General features: G+C 40.7%; 2 protein-coding genes across 3 annotated transcripts in view; one reads left to right on the top strand and one right to left on the bottom strand.

Moving 5' to 3' along the window:
• LOC307043437 (zinc finger matrin-type protein 4) overlaps nucleotides 1-10,118 on the bottom strand; it is a 45,098-nt gene extending 34,980 nt beyond the window's left edge. The window contains exon 1 of the mRNA XM_079687891.1: nucleotides 9,559-10,118. Within this exon, the coding sequence (XP_079544017.1) occupies nucleotides 9,559-9,594 (36 nt within the window). The 5' untranslated portion in view covers nucleotides 9,595-10,118. The remainder of the gene's footprint in view (nucleotides 1-9,558) is intronic.
• Nucleotides 1-23,606, top strand: part of LOC307043438 (uncharacterized protein) — a 134,691-nt gene that overhangs the window by 62,702 nt on the left and 48,383 nt on the right. For both annotated transcript variants that reach the window (XR_013809385.1, XM_079687892.1), the window contains exon 2: nucleotides 5,936-6,005. Coding sequence is in view for 1 of the 2 variants with exons in the window: in XM_079687892.1 (XP_079544018.1) it covers nucleotides 5,995-6,005 (11 nt within the window). In the remaining variant the exon portion in view is untranslated. The remainder of the gene's footprint in view (nucleotides 1-5,935; nucleotides 6,006-23,606) is intronic.

Raw genomic sequence — 23,606 nt, 5'->3', positions numbered from 1 at the left:
ACTTGAAAATCTAGTCTAAAGTTCAAAGGCGATCTAAAAGTATGTTGAGGATTAATAAGGGGGAGTCAGTAAAAATATATCTGCTGGAAAGGTGAATATATATTTAAAGAGACCTCTTCCATTTGAAGAAAGGGTGAAAATTATTCAGAAACAGTAGCTGGGGTTAAAAAATAGAAATCGTATGAGAAATGGGATTCTAAACCTAGATGAATCTTAGCGAATGCATGAAAGCCTGAGGCATCTGAAGACGGATAAACCTCGAGGGGATTCCCCTTTAAGACCACATCAAGTATTTAACATTCATTTGAACTCTGAGCCCGCCCTCAAATCTCAGCCGCTGGCCCACCATTCATTAAAAAGCTGGCATTGAATTGGACATGGCTTTTTTGTTCTTGTCTAGTAAATGCAACCCCTTACGATATTAATTACTTTGTGGTATCACTCACAACTACAGTGTAGATAGCATTATTAAATGGAAGCCCTTATTGTAGTGACATAGGTAGTAATGTTTTACCCACCGTGGGCCTCAGAGACACTGCTCTCATTACAGATACTTTCACATCTGAAGTGTAACTTTCTAAGAAACCCTTGCCTTTATACAGCCTTGTCTTTTCCTCTATCCCAGTGACGGTAAATCCCATGTTGCTGTTCGTAATGTATTTTCATTTTGCTAGAAGCTGTCGCTCAGCGGCTCAACTGTCTACTTAAACTCTTGTTCAGCATTGAAAGGTTCATCTATCTTAGGTCAACATTGCCACTTGTCTATGATCTAATTCTTTCTTTTAAAGAAACGTTTTAAAATACTACTTATTATCAACATCTAAGGAATTGGAATCAAACTGCATTAAGCCGTCACTTAACTTAAGAGGTCATGCCAATTATTGATTCTAATATATTTTTGACCAACAACTTATTTTTAAAACACTGTAATGTGCTTTTGGGGCCAGTTGGATTGCAATTGTTGGGTATTTCAGCAATCCTCTTACACAACACTACGAAGGTTAAGCTTGCATACCCCCAGTGTCATGTGCTCCAGAGTTTGGGAATCACTATACTTGACAGGACAGAGATCAAACGTTAAGACACAGGGATGATAAGGAATAAAAGGAGCGGTGGTTGGGGCAGTACTGTATGTTCCCTGTTGTTTCTCCTCCTCCCTCATCAATCTTTCCCTTTCTGCTCCTTCAGAAGGGCTGCTGTGAAGAGGACTGCCTTTTCCCCTCTCCCTCTTCTGCACTCACAATTTTATAGTTTATTTTCCCTTTGAAAAGGCTGCTCTGATTTAACTGTCAAATTATGCATACAGACGATGAAATATTGACATCAGCCTGGGAGCCAATGACCCGTCTAATGAGTCACTAGTGGGTATAACAATGTAAAGGGTTGCAGGGTTAATAATATGGAACCCTATATAGCAAAGGTACGCAGCCGTGTCACTTTGATGTTCCACTTTACAAATTGTTTCCTGTTTCACTCTGGGTAATGTGATCTTTCCGACACCATCATTCCATCTCCCCCCTTACCTTTGAACAGTAGCAATCAAAGGTACTAGACTGAGGGAATAATGTCATTTAAGGAGCCGGAGCCCAAGACTGAACCTCTATTCTCACTCATTCTGTTTGCACTGCAGGAGCTCACTGATTAATGCTGCACACTGCAAACATACACTGACTCAAATACAGCCCTGGTGCAAACACACACATGTTGTTGGGGAAAATACAACCAAGAGCCTACAGTTAAAGATACAAAACAACAAATCTGTGTGAGGGGTTGCTCTCTGTTCCCTCATCGCTAATTTCAGCATCAAACCAACAGGGTAAGTCCTCTTAGGAAGAGACAGAGTGTGGTTCTAATAGAAACGTCACTTAATGCCAAGGTCGGGTCACACACTCCTCTCTCTGAGTCAGTGTGTGTGTTTTTATTACTCTCTCCCTTCGGTCACTGCTTGTTGTGCCCTATATTCTATTTTAGACTAAATAGCCCCTATGAGATATTGAGAAGCAACTTGATATCGACGGTTAAAAACAACCACACATGTTAGCAGCACTATACGTCTCATCTTCCTTTCCCAATTTTTTTTTTCTCCATTTCCTATTTCCTCTCCCGGTGGATGACATGTGGCCTTGAGGGCAGGGATTATTCATGAGGGATGGTGTAGGCTAGACTTATCTACTCTAGCAAAAGAAGAGCAGATAAGCTTCTGTATTATGCACCTTACTACTGGAATAAATTGCAATGCAACTTGAAGCTAGACACTCATTCCTCTTAAGGCTACTTGCAGATACGTTTAATTATGTTTGAGATGGGTGTACAATCTCTGCTCTTCCTTGCAAAAGAGACCATGCTATGAATGCTAATACCGTTGGTGATACTGCAGTTCAAGGTTTTAACTTGCCCTGTGAAATACAGTACCTCTACATCTGCTTAATGGATTGGCATAACAATCTGTACGGAGTCGTTGTTCCTTAACTTATGTATCCTACTGACTTTAGTGATCCCCTAACATTGACTATAGTGCAACAATTTGATGGTTATGGGTGAAACATATCTGAACGTATTGTATGGGTTTCTATGAATTGTTGGTACTAACAATTATGCCCCTCCCAGGGTTCCTTGTTAAATCTTTGCTGAGAGATGTAAGATCCACATTTTGCCAACTTCACTATGAGCTTGTGTTCCAATGTTAGTTTTCAATCAATCTACTACTACAAACCTGTGGTAAAACACTGTTTAATAGTCTTGAGATGCACATGTATCAGCCAATATCACTTATCAATGATTGGCAATAACTGATCAGGCATTTCTGGTATGATAGAAAACAGAGGAAAAACCTTCTCTTCAATTAACGGTCTAAAAACCTTGAATACATCTTTATGCGTTTCATTGTGTGCAATATTGCAGTGAAATAGCACAGCAATTAAAAAATGTCATGGAACTCAACACAAGATGTATCTCTTCTTGGTTCTTTGTTCTATCTCAGGGCAAAGGCACTATTCATTTAATTTATCTCTTAGACTTTGTAACCTATTTTGTGTGTATCCAACCTTGTTATTCATGATGTTGTGTGGTACTTTTATCTCTGAAATCTTCTCTGGGTCATTAATTGTTAATGGTATTAATCACAGATCTTCAGCTTCAGGCCACGATATATGGATTCATCAGAGGGTGAACAAAGACTATTATCCCAGGCTGTGTGTGTGTGTGTGTGTGTGTGTGTGTGTGTGTGTGTGTGTGTGTGTGTGTGTGTGTGTGTGTGTGTGTGTGTGTGTGTGTGTGTGTGTGTGTGTGTGTGTGTGTGTGTGTGTGTGTGTGTGTGTGTGTGTGTGTGTGTGTGTGTGTGTGTGTGTGTGTGTGTGTGTGTGTGTGTGTGTGTGTGTGTTAATGGGGGGAGACAAAGACGGCCTGAAGTTTGAACGGGAGTTGTTTTGTTACTGTAACATATGGAGGGTGCTATGCTGAGTAGCAACAAAACTGTTGGGGTCTATCTGTTCCATTAGCAACTAATTGCACTGTTTTTAAACTTCGGCACACTCTCTCCAAATGTTCTTTTACTGTTTAGTGTAACTTTCTTGGCATAGTTCTCATCACCATATTTTCTCCTTGAAAGCATAAGAGCAATTATAGACTTAACAATAGCTTGATTTGATGCACTTCACACTCCGATTCAATACCAAATGTACAAGTCAAGCCCTTAGGACTATACTGATGTCAAAGCATGGTTTAAGGATCAAACAAAGCAAGAAAACGGTGCAATCGATAAAAGAGGGTCTTCAAACATGGTATTGCACTATGCACAAAAGCACTCACTTCAAGGATGTTTTGCTGTAGGTATCAAGAGTTCATCTCAGTATCTCACACACACACACACACACACACACACACACACACACACACACACACACACACACACACACACACACACACACACACACACACACACACACACACACACACACACACACACACACACACACACACACACACACACACACACACACACACACACACACACACACATATATATCCCCTTGTTGGCAGGACTTACAACATTAGTCAGAGCACTTGAGAAATATATTAATATTCTATATTTTCATTAATGTATTTTCTAAACCCAGCCAAAAACTCACACATGAGCAATCTCTCACTCTATTTCCAAGAACAATATGTATGATAAGCTACCAGTAGGGAGATTAAAGTGAAATGGAGAAGGGAGCAAACAGATTTCCCACGAGGCAACATGCACCTCAACACAAAATCCATGTATTTCCAAGAAGACTGAGCTGGAGTGAGACATACAAATAATACACTTGAAAGAAAATAAGAAGTGTAAAACAAATCAGGCATAAAATTGCAATAAGTGGAACAGCTGAAGTGACACAAGCCAAATAATGCTTTGTAATGACTTTCTCCAAATCTCTGTTCTCTCTCACTCTCTTTGTCTCCATTACTAAACCGATATAAACAAACAACTTATTATATTATGTATATAAGCAATATGACACTTCCCCTCTTTCGTAAAATAAGCTCTTGTTCTATGGCACAAAAAGCTTGACTGAATCCAATATTACGACAATATCTTGGTGGTTTTACTATAATCAATCAATCAATGCTTATTTATATATCCCAATATCACAAATGTTAGTATGGCAATACGACACCCTCTGTCCTTAGACCCTCACATCGTACAAGGAAAAACTTCCAGAGAAAAACCCCACAGTTTAAAGGGGAAAATGAGAGAAACATCAGGGAGACGGACGGAAGGAAGAAGTAAGGTGTCCCCCAATAGTCTAAGCCTATAGCAGCAAAACTAACGTGTCTACGTACATGCACTCCCTTAGGATAGGTTGAGGGAAAAGAGTAGGAACTAAAATGTATGCGCCACATCTATACCATGAGCACATTGCTCCTAAAAGTTTTTAAACGGGGGTATTAATATTAATAGAGTAAATGATGTCGGTCGGTCCTAAGTGTTTGCTAAGTATAAATGTAAGTTGCCATGCCTGCGGGGATCCTCACAACAGCCCAGAGGTAAAAACTGGCCTATTAGTGCATCTTTTATAAGAAGTATGTGTCTAGGACTGCATTTCTGACAGTGGTTGTCTGAAAGCTTAGACATATTTATCTAGAACTATGTTGCTTGGCGTCTTGTAGAACCTCCAGTGTAATTGTGCTGAAATGATTATGCAGTTCAGGGTCAGGTAAGGTAAGTGCAATAGTGGTAAAGGAAAGTTTTGGTTGTTTTCATGCTGGGCTGCCTATATGATCATTGAGATTGATCGAACTCGACTCTCACACTGTAGAGGTTTCTGTTTATTCAGTTTGCCGGGAGCTGAGTTTTGCTAATAGATGAGCTGTCTTCTTGTCCGATTGTATTTTCTAAGCTTTTATTCCCTATGTCTGGACTTTTAACTCTTGCATGCACGGGGCGGAAAGTACAGATCAAAATTGGCCATTCTGGTTAACGTATTTTCAGAAATGTAGAATAATGCTCTGTCCCTGTCAGAAAGTAATACACTAACATATGATCAATTAAGCTGGACTGTGTTCTCTAAGACTGTGTGTGTTATTGCATTGGAAGGATTGATTTCAGCTTTTCTGTGGGAGCTCGGTTGATCCTATTGTGTTAGTTAGAGAACAGTGCCTCCAGCCTCAAGAACAGAGAAGATCGATGGCATTGACCATAGCAATCAACTATCAAATGATCAAACAAAGTCCATGTTAAAAATAAACAGAAAAGAAAAGCAACTAAAACTCTTCTAGATTGAACTTTAGATCAATCAAATAAGATTCAATTAGATTTCTTGTATTGTTATTATTCACCTGAACTCCACCTCCTATGCCATTTGATTCACAGAATACAATGTGTTTTCAAGATATTTAATATGAGTTTGATAAGGGAATTGAAGAGGCAATGGTTTTTTATTTTATCTTGCAGGACTGTGTCAAAGGAAAGCGAGCAATGCCAACAGCACTTACACATGCAGCACTGCATCTATGATAGCGCGGTAAGTTATTATTTTATTATGAATTACAGTCTCTGCATGCACATCCCCTACCTACAAACATAGCTTACATATAAACAACATACTGTGCTGTGCTCATGTGCTTTGTGAATTATGAGCAAGCACACAAAGGAATATACTATTGATATGTATGAGCTTGGACCACATGCTGTGCATCACAAACAAATGCACACACTCATACACACTCTCTGGCATGGATAAAACAGGACATGATCTCACAGCACCCTAGTCTATATGAATAGAAAATTACATGTGGATGTACTGGGCGTCTTTAACTTGCATCTATTCGAAAGTGTGCTTGTGAAGGAAGTTTTGAGAAAGGAAATACCTTTTTAAGACCAATTCAAAAACAGAAAAGAACACATTTTACATCTGATAGGCATGTTTCCTTTGCTTATCCACTAATGCACCCACAATATGCTCCTCTCCTTCCCTCGTCTCCTCTCTATTTGGCAGCTGGCCAGTTTCCTAACATGGTGATGGAGCAAAAGAAAATTGATTTCTAAAGAGCACTGTCTGCTATTCCCGGAAATGAAATATAGAACCAGTTATTAGTCTAACACTGATATTAACATAACACGACAACCGTGTTGAGATATATATTAAAGATATCTCTCTTTTTTCCGCGGAGAGATACATGAAATAATCTAAGACTGATAAACTGACACTTTGCTAAAGCATTCCAAATCCTTAGCAGCACTGCACAATTGTGACAATATTGGCTTTGTTTGAGAGAAAAAAGAGGCACAAAAAGCTCTTTGGGAAAGGTTGGCATCGCACTGATGCTGCTTCAATATCTTGATCATGAGGACAGGCACAGCGGTTGGTTCCATATAAGCTATTATGCAGCTATTAATGAATGTACACCAAGAAAGGTCAAATGGCCCACACACTGATGTACACGGACCCACCAACACATTAACACAGATGCACCCGAGCAAAGACGTGCGTCACAGCATACGGTGTGTGAGAAACAGATATTTGAAGAAGATATGCTGCCTTTTTGCTATGGAGGAAAACATACACACACACAAAAGACAAACACCTACAAATGATGCGCTATTAATCTTGAAGAAACTAGCGCAATTGCACGCCTATGAACAAAGGCACTCGCGCACACTTGTGGGCATTGAATCAATCCATGTCCTTTTTAAAAGCGAAGAAGCGTTTGAGGAGCATCACCGACTCAATTATTGCTCTCGGTCTGTGTGTGTGTGTCTATCTTTGTACGTGTGCGTGCAAGCACTTTATTTGTATGTATAGAAGGAAAGCGAGCACTTTGCAAGAACAACATCACTTTTCCTTTTATTCCTTCAGGACTGGTTAAATTATGCCAGTCTGTTAATCAGATTCTCCCCCAGATGCAGTTCAGCACCTCACGAGACACAGAGAGAGGAAGAGTGAAATAGGCTTCTGTACTTCTAGATGGCTCCGAGCTGGAAACAGCTTCACTGCATATGTTCCACATTATGAAAAACATGTTAATTAACCTGCTTTATCTTATTTTGTATTTTTTGCTCCTCTTTAAATGTGCACTTAGTGTATTAGCTCTAAAGTACCCTATAGGGCAACACATCTTAATTACATATACATTTAAAATACTGCTCTACAACATATTCTACAGTATTTAACAACAATAAGTAATTTACAAGGAAAAATGCCCAAAGTTTGCTGGTTCCAGACGCCAAAGTGTATTTGACTGCTTTTTTTTTGTTTCTCATGATATTGAACATTTTTGGTCAGGGATTTTGCCACAATAACCAAATATTTTCATTATTGATCAATGTAATTATTATTTTCTTGATAAGAGGATTAATTATTTGGTCTATATTTAAGTCCGGCATTGATTGACATTTTAAGATCAAGTCTTTAAATGTCTTGTTTGTGAATGACTAAGCCTTAAAAGCAAATACATAAATGATCCCACAGAAGAAAGAAGCAAATCCTCCCAATTGAGATGCTGAAACTACGATATCATAATTATTACGGCATTATTGCTTGAAGTTACTTTTAATTAACTGTCAAAATGGTCTATTGACTCTCCAATTAACATTGCAGCTTTGATTTAAGTCTGCTTTTAAGAAGTCTTATTTGGCTCTGGAAACCTTTTGAAAGGCTTTTCTTCACACATTTCTGACATTTAAAGGACCAAAAGAACAATTGTATATTGGACAGATTTACAATTATACAAATAATTGTCAGTTGCAGCTCTTAAATGGTGTAAAAGGGGGAATTTATCTCTTATTCCAGCTCTGAGACACCCTGTCGCCCTGCCTGCTGCAGTGACCTGAAGTACAGTAAGTCAGAGGATGCGGATCAATACCTGTATGAAAACAGAGCATGAAGCCTCAGCTCAGTAGGTTGGGCTACATGTGGAAAAACAGAGTGGAAATAAGAAGGCAGAGCATAGACTGCAGTGAGGTGAGAGCAGGGTAAACAAAATGTGCTTTTCTGAGGAATTAAAAGGCTGTGTGATGACTCAAAGACATTTAATTGTTTAGTTCCTCACACCTATAAGTCTGAATGAGTGATATAGGGAACAGCCTGGTCTGCATGTGTGTGTCAGTGATGGTGACAGGCAGGCGAGTGCTGTGTAAAGGCCATAAGCCGCTATCATCCTGCCACAGACTGACTGAGCATTCTTCCCAAAGTGACAAATACTCGCTAAGAGCGGGCTCTCAATGAGATAGGAGCCAGTGAAACTAGAGGCAGCAAGTATCAGACCTAATCCATAATGTATCTGAGAAGTCTCACATTCATATTTCACACAGTCATTATTGAACCTGTTACAGATCTTGGATTTGCAATACCGTGAAAAGTTTCTGAATCATGAGCCAAATCTCTGCATCTAATAAAACTAAAGCGGGCAGCCAACATTCTCTAAATTCATTAAACATACAGAGGTAAAATGAAATGAGCGACATCATTCGAAAAGCAGTTTGGTAGGAAAATATTCTGCTACATGTTGAAAGTGTATCAATCATTCATGACATTTATCAAGCAGAGAAGACCACCAGTCATTCTCTGGTTGCATCTTTTCTGATGTAACGATGAGTCTTGGGCGGACTACACATGTGCACCTTGGACTATGTAACAGACTGTAGTAACAAAACAAGGAATTGATGTAAAGATATTCATAACTGTTATGATTATTAGTTGCAGCAGTTGACATTAGTCCAAAAAGTCAAGGTCAACATCCAGAAATGCATAAGAAGGATATTTCAATCCCGAAAGGCAAACTATGATGTTATAAAGGAGATTCTGTAATTTGAGATAAATATCATCACTCAGATCTATTTACAAATGAAAAAAACAACACAACAAAGTTTGTAGAGGTTACTACAAACTCTGCTGACACTCCAGCAATAATTCTATAGAGATATTAAGTGATTGAAGGTGCCATAGCCTTCTGTATTCTGCCTGAAACCGACAGAACAATGATCCAGATGTCAAATAAGGAGGTCAATACAGATCAATAACTCATCTGTTGATCAGACTCCACTGTGAGTATTTTCCAGTTAAATCCATCACTCACCTTGCGCAGAGGCAGTGACTCCTCTCCGACAACCATCCGCAAAATCCCGGTGGTTAATCCTTTACGCACCTGTGCCGTAAAATCCGTCAAAACTTAACGGGAGTCTCGTCAGGTGGAGCGTTTGTAGCAAGGCTGCTCTTCAACACTGATATCGTGTATATTTCTTGTTTAAAATCGCGCCGTACCGTCCAAAACAAGAACAGAAAACTCCCTTGCGCTGCTCTCTGTCGTGATGCGCGTGTCCTCTAGCGACTCCTCTGTGGTCCGTAGTATCGCGGAGCCGAGAAGAAACGGGGCTCTGTTGATATCATCCACCACTACTCCGACCGAAAGGCACCGAGGAAGGAAAACAAAAACAAAGTAAGCTGCACCAGCGTGAGGGAGGAAAGAGGGAGGGGGGAGAACAGAAGAATAAAGTGTGAGCAGCTTCAGCGGGATGAATGAAAGACAGAAAGCGCTGTCGGCTCTCCCTGTGTGTGATAGTGTTCACTGAATGCTGGGTTTGCAGAGTGAGTGAGTGGGAGCACTGGTCGAGTGAGTATTTGAGCACAGTGCACCCACATAAATATCATCTTACATAAAAACAGAGAGGGAGAAAAAGCGCCAAAAATCCTATCATATGCCACAATGGCTGTAATAGCGAACCTGTTTCATATAATCTACTAGTCTAATTAAGCGTAATGCTGCTCAGGTGTGCGTCAATCATTTGTCACATTATACTGATGGGATGTTTTGAATGACTTTCAGTCCATCTGAGGAGGTTAACTAATAAGATAAGAGTAAAAAAACAATATACAAATATTTCATACCTCCAACTTCTTTCAACAGTAAACTTTATCCATCAAGTCTTTGCTAATGTGCCACTGAAGGTAAACCACTACCAGCAATTTGAAAATGGCACATTGGATGGGTTTGGTCATAATTGTTCTATCGACATGCTCTGTAGACTCAACAAGTAACCAATCAAACTTGAAAAAAGACTGATATATTTATAATGATAAATAACCAAAAAAGAGAAATACCAAAATGCTACCAAAGCAAATATTTCTAGAGTTGTTCCCTTTCCTACGAAGATGATTGCAGTATTTTGCTGCAGGTCTTATTTTGCAGACAATCTCAGAAAGCCAAATTCCCGCAAATTATCCCATATTTCAGGATGATGTGTTGTCAGGATTTGAATGGACAAACAGTTGCTTTTGAATCCCATCAAACCAAGACAATACTACACAGCCATGAATCACAGTCCAACTCAAAGAAACCGCATGTTTGGTGCCAGAATGTTTTGCATAGCCGACAATAACCTCCCTAGATCTATCAAAAATTGCATTAATTATCTGTGAACCAAAATCACTTGCCAAAGCAATCATGTACCGAATTTGAGCTGAGCTGAAAATAATGACATTGCCATGCCCCTTTTTATATATTTTTTCTGTTCAATTATACCAAGTCTTTTTTGAAATGCTCCCATTTTCTCGCAAGTGTATGGATGTGCATTCATTCCGGGAGAATGGACGCCTATTACACGCTTTCAGAGGCTGTGACAGCAGCCCTCAGTGATGAAGCCAAACACTTCACAGCTCAGACAATGTGTACACACACACACACACACACAGGCACACACACACGCACACACACACAAGCATGCACTTACAGATCCAAATACACACGAACGCACTGACACAATACGCATTGACGAGATGAAAGGGCCAATTTATCAAACCACCAGCCAAGGCAGGCCTGAGGACGTATAGTGCCAGCATAGGTCTGGAGAAAGAGGGCAAGATGTGTCTGTGTGAGTGTGTGTGTTTAACTTTCATGTTTCCTTTACCGTGACAGTAAAGTCGTTCCTCCTAACATAACATTCACTTTTGCCTTTGGGTAATATTCAAAAGTAAAATGCATTACCTTTTAACGCTGATGCCAGTTGACGTGTCTGCAGGACAAGATAATGTTTAGTTCTTGTGATTGTCCGGTGCTTCGAGTGCATGTTTGTCCGTTTGTTGAAATGAAAAGGAGAGCAAGAGGGAGGGAGGAATGGTGCTTGTGCCTGTCCCTTGTTATTTCTCATTAAACTGCAAGATCAATGTCCATTCTCAGAGCTTTACAGCATTTACAAGGCCAAACTAATCCACTATTAGAGAGCTGCATGACAGAGCTGCTGAGAAAGGCACAGAGCAGTGCTTAGAGAGAAGCTGTGTTGAAATGAACAAAGAACATCACCAAATGGTCTCTAACTTCTGTAAATATTCTCTCTGAACCTCACAGAGGGTTTGCACAGCACTTGTCTAAGGAGCTCTTCACTGCATGGCATGGTTCACTTTTGGGATGTGGAAAAATGTACAAAAAACGTTTCGTAAGAGAGAGGGTGAGATAGATTTGTTTTTCTCTTTGTGCCTGTCAGTAATGTGATTAAGGTCTTGATGTTTGACAGTGACAGATGACCGAGCTGATGTGAGCCAGTATTGAATTATTGGATAGTGAAATGATGGAGGCGCTTCCTGGACAACAGCTACAAAAAAACTATGTGCAATGACCATTCAATATTTCTAAAATTAATCATTGATTTTTTTTTAAATAACGTTGTCCCAATTATTGTAATGCTGCAGAATTGGTGTAGGGAATACAATCACAAGCAGACAAAGAAAAAAATACAGAATATTTAAAAATAGACAAAGCATACGGAGACTGTTTTCATACAAGCATGACATAGAAGCTTTTGGCAGGTGCAGAATTATGCTGCTTGAATACATAAACGTAATAATAATTGAACTGACAGAACACTTATCTACTCCACTTTTGGTGGAAAAGTAAAGCAACGTAGAAACAGATCCTCCAAGGGCGAAAGAGAAATCCACAGAGATTAAATTGATACACCAGCTTTCGTTTGCACTCATCCACCAACTCCCTAGCTGAGAGTGTTTATATTTAGATGTGAATAAGAGTGTGTTTATTTGTGAGGGAGAACATTTCAAATGTTAGTCCCCTGATTTTATGATGTCGGCTTCAGTGCGGTGCATCTGTTGGGTTTTGGCGGCTGGGATACTGGCCCGCTCCGCTTGATACCGCTCCAAGGTTCGGGGCAGCCTGCTGGCACTGCCAGTTGGTGGCGAGCCTGAGCGACTGGGTTGCTCATTGTATTTAGAAAAAAAAAGAAGTAAGGCCAGCTCCAAGAATCATGGTTTCAAAAGTATTTACAAAACTGATATGCCTTTGTTTGTTCATCACAGGTCACAGACACAGACGGCATGTGTCTGTATAAGTAAGTAGAATGTAGAAGCATGAGGATACAGACAAATATGGATCCATGTACTCTCCAATAAAATGTTTATTTGTAACAGGTGAGGGGATAATCCAGAGAGATGTATTTGATTTCAGTAGCATCAGCAACTCTTAACTTACAGCTCAGATCACTTACACACAGTCATATATAGAGTACAGCTGACACTGATAGCATACAGAAGGAGCTAATTCAAAGTTAATGTGATCTTGTCGCCACCTTGAACACCAGCCAAGGAAAAAACAGCGAGGACAGAGAGTCAATTATATCCAGTGTCAACTTCAACACAAATTAACCCTTGTGATTAATGTATTTTTCCGTTGTAATCTACAACCTGTTTAAGCAACTCAAACTCAAAGCCCTGCTCTTATTCTTTTAGCAAAGATTGCAATAAATGTATGCGGCTTATGCCTTACGTAAGCAAAATTATGGAATATTTCTATTCATGAACAACTCTCCTTAAACCTACAAAACATGTCACTTCATTTATGCAAACCCTCATTCTTTTCTTAAGTCATTCAGTTTTAACCTTCCCGTTTTCCTCACAAATCAGTCTGCTTAACGTGATTCATAGCGAGATTGGAGACAGATCTATGTCAGCCCCCCACTGTACAAACATGATACTTGTCATCAGATGTCTAGAGCTGTATTTTTACACTAACAACATATGAAGGGAGACTGTGGCTCAGTGGATAGTGTGCTGGACTTCAAATCAGGGGGTAGCAAGTTCGAGTCCCACTGCAGTCAGCATGTCGTTGTGTCCCTGGGCAAGACACTTCACCCCAAATTGCTCCTGTGGGGATTGTCCACAGTACTGAATGTCTAACAAATCACATAATGTAATGAAGGAGGGTGATATGCATTAGAGACTGTCACGCCACGGGGTTGATGTGTTATTATTTTAAAGAGTTCTAGCTATTTCATACCAATACTTGAACATCTAAATCTGCTGAATCTTTCATTGTAACACTTTACAAAGAAACATATTCTAAATATTATTTACTTTTACTTTACACAGTAGCACGTCTGTACCACAAAAACGCTGTACTTGCATAGGAGATAATCAATATGATGGTGCTGCTTTTGGAGAGTGGTGACCTTTGTTGATCTCCATCCATGCACATTTAATGTATCCTGCTGCGCTGCAAATGCTTTCCTCATTTCTCTGAGCATGTGGTCTGCAGTTGGTAGCTGAGGCCATCTAGAGGAAGAATGAGCACATTGCAACCTTCAGTGTGTTTGTGTGCCTTATACCAATTAAGCCACATGCTTATAGCTTGGGACTTACTTAAAATTAGCTTTCTCTATTTGCAAACCAATATTTTTGTATGAAAGTATGAAATATAAAACTCTGAAATGGTTTTATTTACATTTGTTTTGAAGTCTTAAACAGGTGTGATAGAATACAAAAAAAAACAAGGATTTAGAGAAGAAACCACCTTTAGAGGAGCAAAGATCTTTTTGTTGTCTTCACAATGTTGTTGATCATATTTGAACCCAACAAAAAAATGGACTGGGATAGGACAAAAATCAACAAAAAAAAAATGTAAAGGCTCTTAGTCTAAGTCCATTATTAATAACTTAATGCAAGAGTAGAGATCAAAGAATGTGCATAAATGGAACAAAAAGACCAAATATATATATATAAAAAAAAAAAAACATAGCACTTGTTGGTCAGTCAGCCGCCCACTAATTACAGTTTAACACCACAGGTCCACCACCCTGTTGTAAAAAGACATCCGGCATGTCCAGCTCCCGTATATACTTGTAGAAGGGGTTCCACATCATGTGGAATTTCCCCAGGGAGCCCCTCAGTATGCACCTTATTTTCTCGAGTTTGGCTGAATTTAGGACTTCTTTTAACCACAAGGTGTGTGAAGGGGATGTTGGAGACTTCCACATGAGCAATATCAGGCATCTGGCTAGTAAGGTAACAAAGGCTATGAAGGCTGTCTCCAGAGAAGAGAGTGGCCATGTGGGTGGGGTTACACCAAACAGTGCGGTCATGGCATTAGGAGCGATCGGTTTTCCAGTGATTTCTGACAGTGCTCTAAAGATGTCAGTCCAATAAGAGTGTAAGACCGGACAAGACCAGAACATGTGTGCGTGACTCGCCGGTGCTTGGCTAAATCTGTCACAAGTTGAGTCCACCTCCTTATATATTTTAGAGAGCCTGAGCTTAGTAAAGTGTGTACGATGCACTACTTTGCACTGAATCAGTCCATGTCTAGCACAAATAGAAGATTGATGTACATTAGAGAGTGCTTTTTCCCAAAGTTTTTTTAAGAAATCTCTTCCCCAAGATCTGTTTCCCAAAGAGATTTAATAGAGTTCAGGGTCACCAAACGAAGAGAATAAATCTGAGCGTAAATACACGTCATCATTCCCTTCAGAGTAGGTAACGGCCTGAGGAGTGTGTCTAGCGACGAATCAGTTGGGTGATTAGGAAACTGAGGAAATCTATTATTAACAAAACTGCGAATCTGTAGATACCTGAAGAAATGTTGCTTAGGTAGTGCACATTTATCAGATAGCTGTTGGAAAGAGGCAAATGTGTTGTGAATATAAAAGGTCTTTGAATATTTTAACGCCTTGGTTAAACCAAATAGTAAATGCGCCATCTACTAAGGATGGAGGAAAAACATGGTTTGCAGTTAAAGGGGCTAATGTAGAGTATGTTTGGAGATCAAAGAAACGTCTGAACTGATTCCAAATGTTCAAGGTTGCTTTGACAATTACATTTTTAGTGTAAGCAGAAGAGGGGGTCTTAATGAGAGAGTGAGCCAATGCTGAAAGAGATACTGGACTACAGGAAGCAGCCTCCATTTCAAGCCAAACAGGCGGAGAGTGCTGTGAGTCAGACTGCAGCCAGGACTGTATTATTCTCAGATTTGTAGCCCAATAATAGGACCTAGGATTCGGCAGAGCAAGTCCACCCCGTGCCTTTGGTCTCTGCAAAAATTGGGGTTTTCTTGTTCCAAATAAAGTTAGAAATAATAGTGTCAGTTTTACGAAAAAAAGTTTGAGTGAAGAAAATGGGCACACATTGAAATAAATATAGAAATTTGGGGAGTATATTCATCTTTATAGAGTTAATTCGGGCAACCAGAGACAGATTTAACACTGACCAGCGGTCGAAGTCTTCCTGTACGCGGGACAAAAGGGGGGCAAAATTAGCTTTATAAAGATCTTTAAATGTCTCGGTCACCTGGACCCCGAGGTAAGTGAAGCTGTGTAGTGCAATTTTAAATGGTAGACTATGTAGAGGGAACTCACGCGCCGCTTTATTTAAAGGGAACAATTCGCTTTTACTTCAATTGAGTTTATAACCGGATACAGCACCAAATGAGCTAAGGCTAGAGAGAGCTGCAGGGACAGACACAGATGAATTAGAGACGTAAAGAAGAAGGTCATCCGCATAAAGAGAAGCTTTCTGTTCTATCCCATTTCTGAAAATACCTCTAATGCGGGGGTCACAACGAAGAGCGATGGAGAGGGGCTCAATAGCTAAGGCAAATAAGAGAGGGCTCAAGGGACAACCCTGCCTGGTGGAGAGGGACATATTCAGAGTGCGTATTATTCGTTCTCACTGAAGCTAGGGGAGAAGAGTACAATAGCTTCACCCATGAGATAAAGTTCTTTCCAAAGCCAAATTTCTCCAAGGTGTGAAAAAGATACCTCCACTCCACACGATCAAATGCCTTTTCTGCATCTAAAGATATCACAGCTTCAGGGACAGAATTTGCGGAAGGCTGGTAGATTGTGTTAAAAAGTCGTCTTAAGTTAAAAGATGAATGCCTATTTTTGATGAAGCCGGTTTGATCGGGAGAGATAATGGTTGGTAACACGGTTTCCAAACGTAAAGCGAGCATTTTAGACAGTAATTTAAAATCCACATTTAACAAGCTGATTGGTCGGTAGGAGGAGCATGCAAGGGGATCCTTATTCCTTTTTAAAATGAGGAAGGCCTGATTAAGCGTTGGGGGTAAACTAGTAGAATTAAACGATTCACAACATATCTATCAAAACAGGGGCTAATTTCTGTTGAAACTTCTTGTAAAATTCCAGTGGATAACCGTCCGGCCCGCATCGATGCAATAGCAACGGAGAGTTCAACATCAGTTACTGGCTTCTCCAAATCCTCAGTCATATCAGGATGTATCAAAGGGACTTCGAGGGTGGTAAAAAAAAAAAATCCAAATCTTGCGCGTCTGAGCTGGTTTCAGATGTGTATAACGAAGTATAATAGTCTCTGAACTCATCATTAATTCTTTGGGGATCGATCGTAATGTCCGAGGATGTTTGGATTCTGGGAATCTGGTAATAAGCAACATTCTGTCGTAATTGATGCGACAGTAATCTGCCAGCTTTGTCACCCTGTTCGTAATAATTACTTCTAGCCTTAAGAAGAAGTGCAGCCGCCTGGTCTGCGGTCAGCGTATTAAATTCCGATTGAAGAATGAGGCGTTCCTTATGCACATCTGGAGTTGGTGAAACGGAATAGAGGTCATCCAGTTGAGCAATACGCCTCGTTAGTTCAATTAATCACTCTCTTTTCTGTTTCCTCTCATGGCTAACATAGGAAATAATTTGCCCTCTAATATAAGCTTTCAATGAAGAAAAATCACTTGAGCACCCAAATATTGAAGATGGTGCATGACCCTGGTGCGCTTAACTGGGGAGTTCAGACCCCTGCAATTCCAACTAGTAAACTTAAGGGCGCTCCCATAGTGGCGTTGAATTAACCTGGGCTGGACCATTTAAAGATAAAACGGAAATATGAAGGACCGGCAGCACAACCAACAAAACAAAGTGCAATAATGAATACAATAAAAATAAAACATAAAACATACAAGACAAGAACATGAAACATACAGAACCCAGCTCCCCAGCACAGCATCTCCCCAAACGAGATGCCACGTGCAAAACCCAAACTAGTAACTAGGCCTAAACCTAAACGCTCCAAGGTAGCCTTAGAGACACAATTGCGCTACCTGAGATAAAGTGACATATTAAGAATTATTAAATGTACATTGTACAAACCACTGTGTATAAGTTATCCATAATTGAACTAACAACCAGAGTAAAGAGGTATCCGTAATGGCCCAATATGTAGTACAAAGATAAACACTAATGCTAGTATATATATATTCTCTTAATTGTATTTTTATTATTTATCAGAGCTCGGTCACGTGGACCGGGCAAGGCACTTGGGAAATGCAGTCCACGATTTTGTCAACAAACTCTAGCGATCTCCAGCTGAAGAATGAACGACCATCATAACTGTTTTTAAACAGACCCACTGTAGAATAGGCAGTCTATTTACAGTTCTTATTAACAAAGTCAGTGGCCACCGTAGGATCCTCAAACCTGTGTGACGTTCCATTCGGCATGGTAATTTTGAGAGTTGCCGGGAAGAGGAGACCAAACTTCACATTTGGGTAGGAATGTAGAGTACGCTACAAAAGCAGCTCGCTTCTTGGCAACGGAGGACGTATAGTCCGGGAAAATGGAGATCCTCTTGCCGTTGTAGAGAAGAGGAGAGGATTCACCAGCCCGCTGCAGGATCTGGCTCCGGATATGAAAGAAGTGTACCCTTACAACAAAGGGCCAAGGTCTCTCTCGCAGGGTCCGATGGGCACGGTCAAGTAGAGGCTTCTCGTCCAGCTTGAGCAAGTCCCGGAGCAACTGCGCGACGAAATCAGTGGCACGGGCTCCCTCCAGTCTCTCCGGAATACCCATCACACGCAAATTATTTCTCCGCGACTTGCCCTCAAGATCCTCACATTTGTCATCCAAGCGTTTCACTTGTGAAGTTAGCATGTCAACTGTAGCTTCCAGCTTGTCTATCCGAGTGTTGTGGTCAGTGGCAGCTTGCTCCAGATCTCGGATCGTGGCTTTGTGTGCCTCTACTGCGCGCTGAAGTGGTTCAACTGAGCTCTTTGGTTCTTGTCTCACAGACAATATTTCAGAGTGCAGACTCGCGGCCGATTCATCAATTTTCTTGAATATGTCGATCTTGAGAGATTCCATCATTGACTGTAGCAGAGAGGCATCTAGGGTGTCCCCAGCAGCGTCAGCAGTAACAGCGCTAGCCGAGTCAGGAAGGAGTGAGGGTTTGAGGCCTCCTTTTGCGAGGTCTTGTTTAGATCGAGTAGTAGTCATTTTGGCCGGTTACAAATCAAAATAATTGAGCTAGAGGTCGCTAGAGTAATTTATAAGTACCTTATGAGTTGTTGCATACTATTAGTGAGCCAAACTGCACAATGGGAAAGTATTTTGAAGTCACTAATTTCGGAGCTGTCAGGACACACGTCTACTCGCCTCCGTGCATTCCCCCCTGCCAGCCGTCCTTCCTCATATTTTGGAAGTTGAGCTTCTTTAGCAACAACTCCAAACAATGCTGTCAGCGGAGACTGATTGAGAGGAATCTCAAACACTTCTGAGAAAGTTTTAAAAACATCTTCCCAGTACTTGCAAAGCCGGGGACAAGTCCAAAAAGTGTGAATAAGATTCCATACTTGATTATTTTACCTAGCACACATGGGGCTCACATTAGAATAAAACTTGGCTAATTTCGCTTTAGTATAGTGTAAACGATAAACAATTTTAAACTGTAGGAGTCCATGCCGTGCGCAGATAGGAGTGAACTTTGTTTAGAATCGAATCCCATGTGTCCTCATCCAATTGTAATTGTAAGTCCTCTTCCCATAGGCCTTTAATTATAGATAAGGAGGGACAGTCAAGTTGAGAAATGTTCTTATATATTTGAGCAACCACACCCTTCCGAGTGGGTTAACATCCAAAATATGGTCTAATATTGTTTTATCTGGGGGATAAGGGACATTAGATTAGTTCGAGCAAAGTTACTAACCTGCAGATATCTAAAAAAATGGGTTGTTGTAAGGTTATATTTCTGTTTCAGCTGGGTTAATGAGGCAAAAAGTACCATCAATATATAAATCTCCAAAAGATGTAATACCTTTTGTCTTCCAAATTTTAAAAGCAAGGTCCTGCAGTGATGGGGGAAAATAATGATGTTGATCAATAGGTGCTGAAAGGGGCATTAATACAAGTCCAAATTTTTTCCTAAACTGTTCCCAGATCCTAAGGGAATGTCCAAGTGTTGGGTTATTTTTATATGCAGAGAGATCCACATTTGTGGGGCATGTCAAGAGAGCAGGTAGTGAAGATTGTTTACAAAATGAGGCTTCAGCAGCCAACTAAGATGGTTGTTGGTTGTCTAATGGCATTTTCAAAAATAACATGCTATGAATATTAGCTGCCCAGTAGTAATACTCAAAGTTAGGTAAAGCCATTCCTCCTGATTGTTTTGGCCTTTGCAAAAAAGCCTGACGAATTCTTGAAGGTTTAATATTCCAAATAAATGTTGAGATAGATTTGTCAAGGGCTACAAATAATTTTCTTATCAATACTGGCACACATTGAAACAAATAAAGAAATTACGGCAAAACATTAATCTTAACGGCATTGATTCGGCCAGCCAGGGAGAAGGGTAGTGTATTCCACCTCTTTAAATCCTTCTTAACTGTTTCTAAAAGGTTAGTAAAATTGAGGCCAAAGGGTTTATGATGTAATTGTGGAATTGTTACCCCTAAATAAGTGATGTACTCAGATGTTTGTCCCAGACTGAAATTTTGAAAAGGAAGAGTTTTAGCTATTTTATTTATAAGAAGCAACTCACTTTTCTGAAGGTTTAATTTATAGCCTGACATTTTTCCGAAGCTGTTGAGTATACTGAAGACATATGGTAGCAATCCCAGGGGATCAGAAATGTAGAGCAGGAGATCATCTGCATATAAGGAAAGTTTATGTTCCTCTCCAGCTCTAAACACTCCTTTTTTTAAATGTGCCTCCAAACAGAGTTTAACTGCCAAGGGCTCAATAGCTACTGCAAATAGGAGGGGAGATAGAGGGCAGCCCTGCCTTGTACCGCGGTGAAGTGGGAAATAATTACATTTCTCTTTGTTGGTTTGTACTTTAGCCATCAGAGATTAATATAATAGTTTTATCCATGATATAGTGTTCACCTAATCCAAATTTAGCAAGGGTATAACATCAATCAAGGGTTTTCAAAGTGTGGGAAAGTGAGCCTCCCCTCAGAGAACATAAGAACAGCCGCGCCCCCCCTCCCAATTAATATTGCTATTATTATTGTTGCTATAATTCCCGGGGTATTATTATCCAGTGGAATGACCCTTACCTGGCCTAGTTAAATCAAAGTGGTTACTTTTTGGCTGGGCAGTATAGTTTTACACACCGTCTTATTTGACTTTGACTGTAAAAGGAAAAAATATATTTACACACGTAAGGTCATCATCTTAACAGTTTGTTATGCTCATTGAGTCATCCGTGAGCAGAGCATCAAGTTGGCATGCCTATCACAGCTGAATGCGGCGATTACCATTTTGTTCAGCAAAACGCCTCACAAAATTATTAAGATCTAAAGCTTTAGTGTGTTTTGATTCAATGCTGAGTACAGCCAAACTTGACAGTCTCTTCTCTGTCATTGTAGACCGCAAATACCTCATTATTTCCGAATGCTTCTCGTTTTGCGCCCTCCCCCCGCTCAAATTAAATCGCTGCCAATCACATTTCCTTGCTCGCGCCGGGGCCGGTCCCGTCTATCGTTTTTCCAATCCAGTTTAGATCCCACTTCCGCATTACGCAAGCATCGACGCGGCGTTACGTCACAGCATCAACCTGGCGTTACATCCCTATGGTTACATCACTGCCTCACGTGGCACAACCGCGAAATCTGAATCTGACAAGCGAAATACCGTCCTTTTAAACGCCGCATAATATACAATATAATAGTGCTTCTTTGTCAATATGACTGACGACTGCACTTATGCAGTGCTGAGGACAAGGGAAGGCTGGAGAATTTAAACAAAAGGTAACTGGCACAGGTGGAAACAATCAGGGGCGGGGCTGATGAGAGCGGGAGATACACACAAGTATAAGGAGTGAAAGGACCATGGGAATTTTTTTCCATGGGAAGAAGGCGTTTGTCAATAAAAAAAGTAATCAATGCGTGAGTGCGATTGGTGTATAGGGGAAAATAAAGAGTACTGCCTAGCTGACGGGGAGAGGAAGCTCTACGGCTCCCAGAGTTTCTAAATGTGACTGCAGACCCAATGCACATTTAGTTAACTGCACGGGTCGTGCTGAAGAGCGGTCTAACTTTGGGTCTAGAACACAATTCATGTCTCCCCCCCACTATCAATTGGTGACCCTCAAACAGGCACATTTAAGAATAGCTCATTAAAAAACATATAATCGTCACAGTTCGTTGCATAAACACTAATAAGAGTTAAGGGTGTGTTATACAGTGAGCCAGATAACATAACAGATCGACCATTGCGGTCTTCAGTGATCTGAGAGGCAACAAAGGGTACAGATTTTGTGAATAAGTATAGAAGTGCCTCAAGCTTTACCATTGCATTTGGAGTGATACACCTCACCCACCCACTGAGTTTTAAAGGAGACATGTCATGCTTTTCCAGTTATTACCCGTCCCCTTGTGTGTTATGAAGTTTTGCATGTAAACGGTCTGCAGAGTCACAAACCCTCAAAGTACACCCTGTTGCGAGTAAAACGCTAACACAGAAAATACCTCCCCAAAATGCCTCGTTGGAGATACGTCATTGTCCATTTGATTCTTCCGGGCACGGCATGATGTCAACCCGTACCCGGAACGAAATGGACCAATCCGTGGAGCCGTTACGTTACGTCCGCAGAACCGTTACGTTAAGCCCCCGCTGATTGGTCAAAATTGACCAATCCACGGACTTCCTCACACACACACACACTGCAAGCAGCTCTGCTGACTTCTCCTCCCTGGCTGCAGGCTGATAGCAGACAGTTGGGATCGCGGCAAAATTCTCTCTGCAGACCCATCCTCACAGCATTTATCAACCTTTTTCTTACTCAATATCAAGCCACACTTATTGTTTTTACTTCGGCTGTGAGTTTGTGTGTGCTCAGGATGAGTTTGGCTTTGTTTCGCTTTGACGGCCCGTTCCGTGGCCCGCCCTCCTCGGCCCCTGTGTTGCCTCCTCCCCGACACGAGGATTGTGTCCATGGTTGAATTCTGGGGGGGCTTGTGTAGTGATCACTGATTGACATAATCCACTCATGGTACTACAGGTTGGGGGTATTGTTTCCGCACGGACATATATGTTGTTGCTACTTACTGTGTGCCCTCCTTTCTTCTTTCTCTTCTCTTCCCGGGCTCCGACCCAACAAGATGTGCATTTATGCTGCTCAATAAAGCCAGCTTTGTACCTTCATTGCATCGCCTCCGACGCCCTTCTCTCGGCACTACAATGTATACAAATGGGATATTACAGTGGGGCAAAAAAGTATTTAGTCAGCCACCAATTTTGCAAGTTGTCCCACTTAAAAAGATGAGAGGCCTGTAATTTTCATCCTAGGTATACCTCAACTATGAGAGACAAAATGAGAAAAAAAAAATCCAGAAAATCACATTGTCTGATTTTTAAAGAATTTATTTGCAAATATGGTGGAAAATAAGCATTTGGTCACCTACAAACAAACAACATTTCTGGCTCTCATCTCTGTAACTTCTTCTTTAAGAGCCTCCTCTGTCCTCCACTTGTTAACTGTATTAATGGCACCTGTTTGAACTCGTTATCAGTATAAAAGACACCTGTCCACAACCTCAAACAGTCACACTCCAAACTCCACTATGGCCAAGACCAAAGAGCTGTCAAAGGACACCAGAAAC

This window comes from Notothenia rossii (genome assembly GCF_949606895.1).
Source record: "Notothenia rossii genome assembly, chromosome: 6".
Classification (NCBI taxonomy): domain Eukaryota; kingdom Metazoa; phylum Chordata; class Actinopteri; order Perciformes; family Nototheniidae; genus Notothenia; species Notothenia rossii.
Note: the sequence above shows the minus strand (reverse complement) of the source record. Positions and strands in the feature narration are given on the sequence as shown.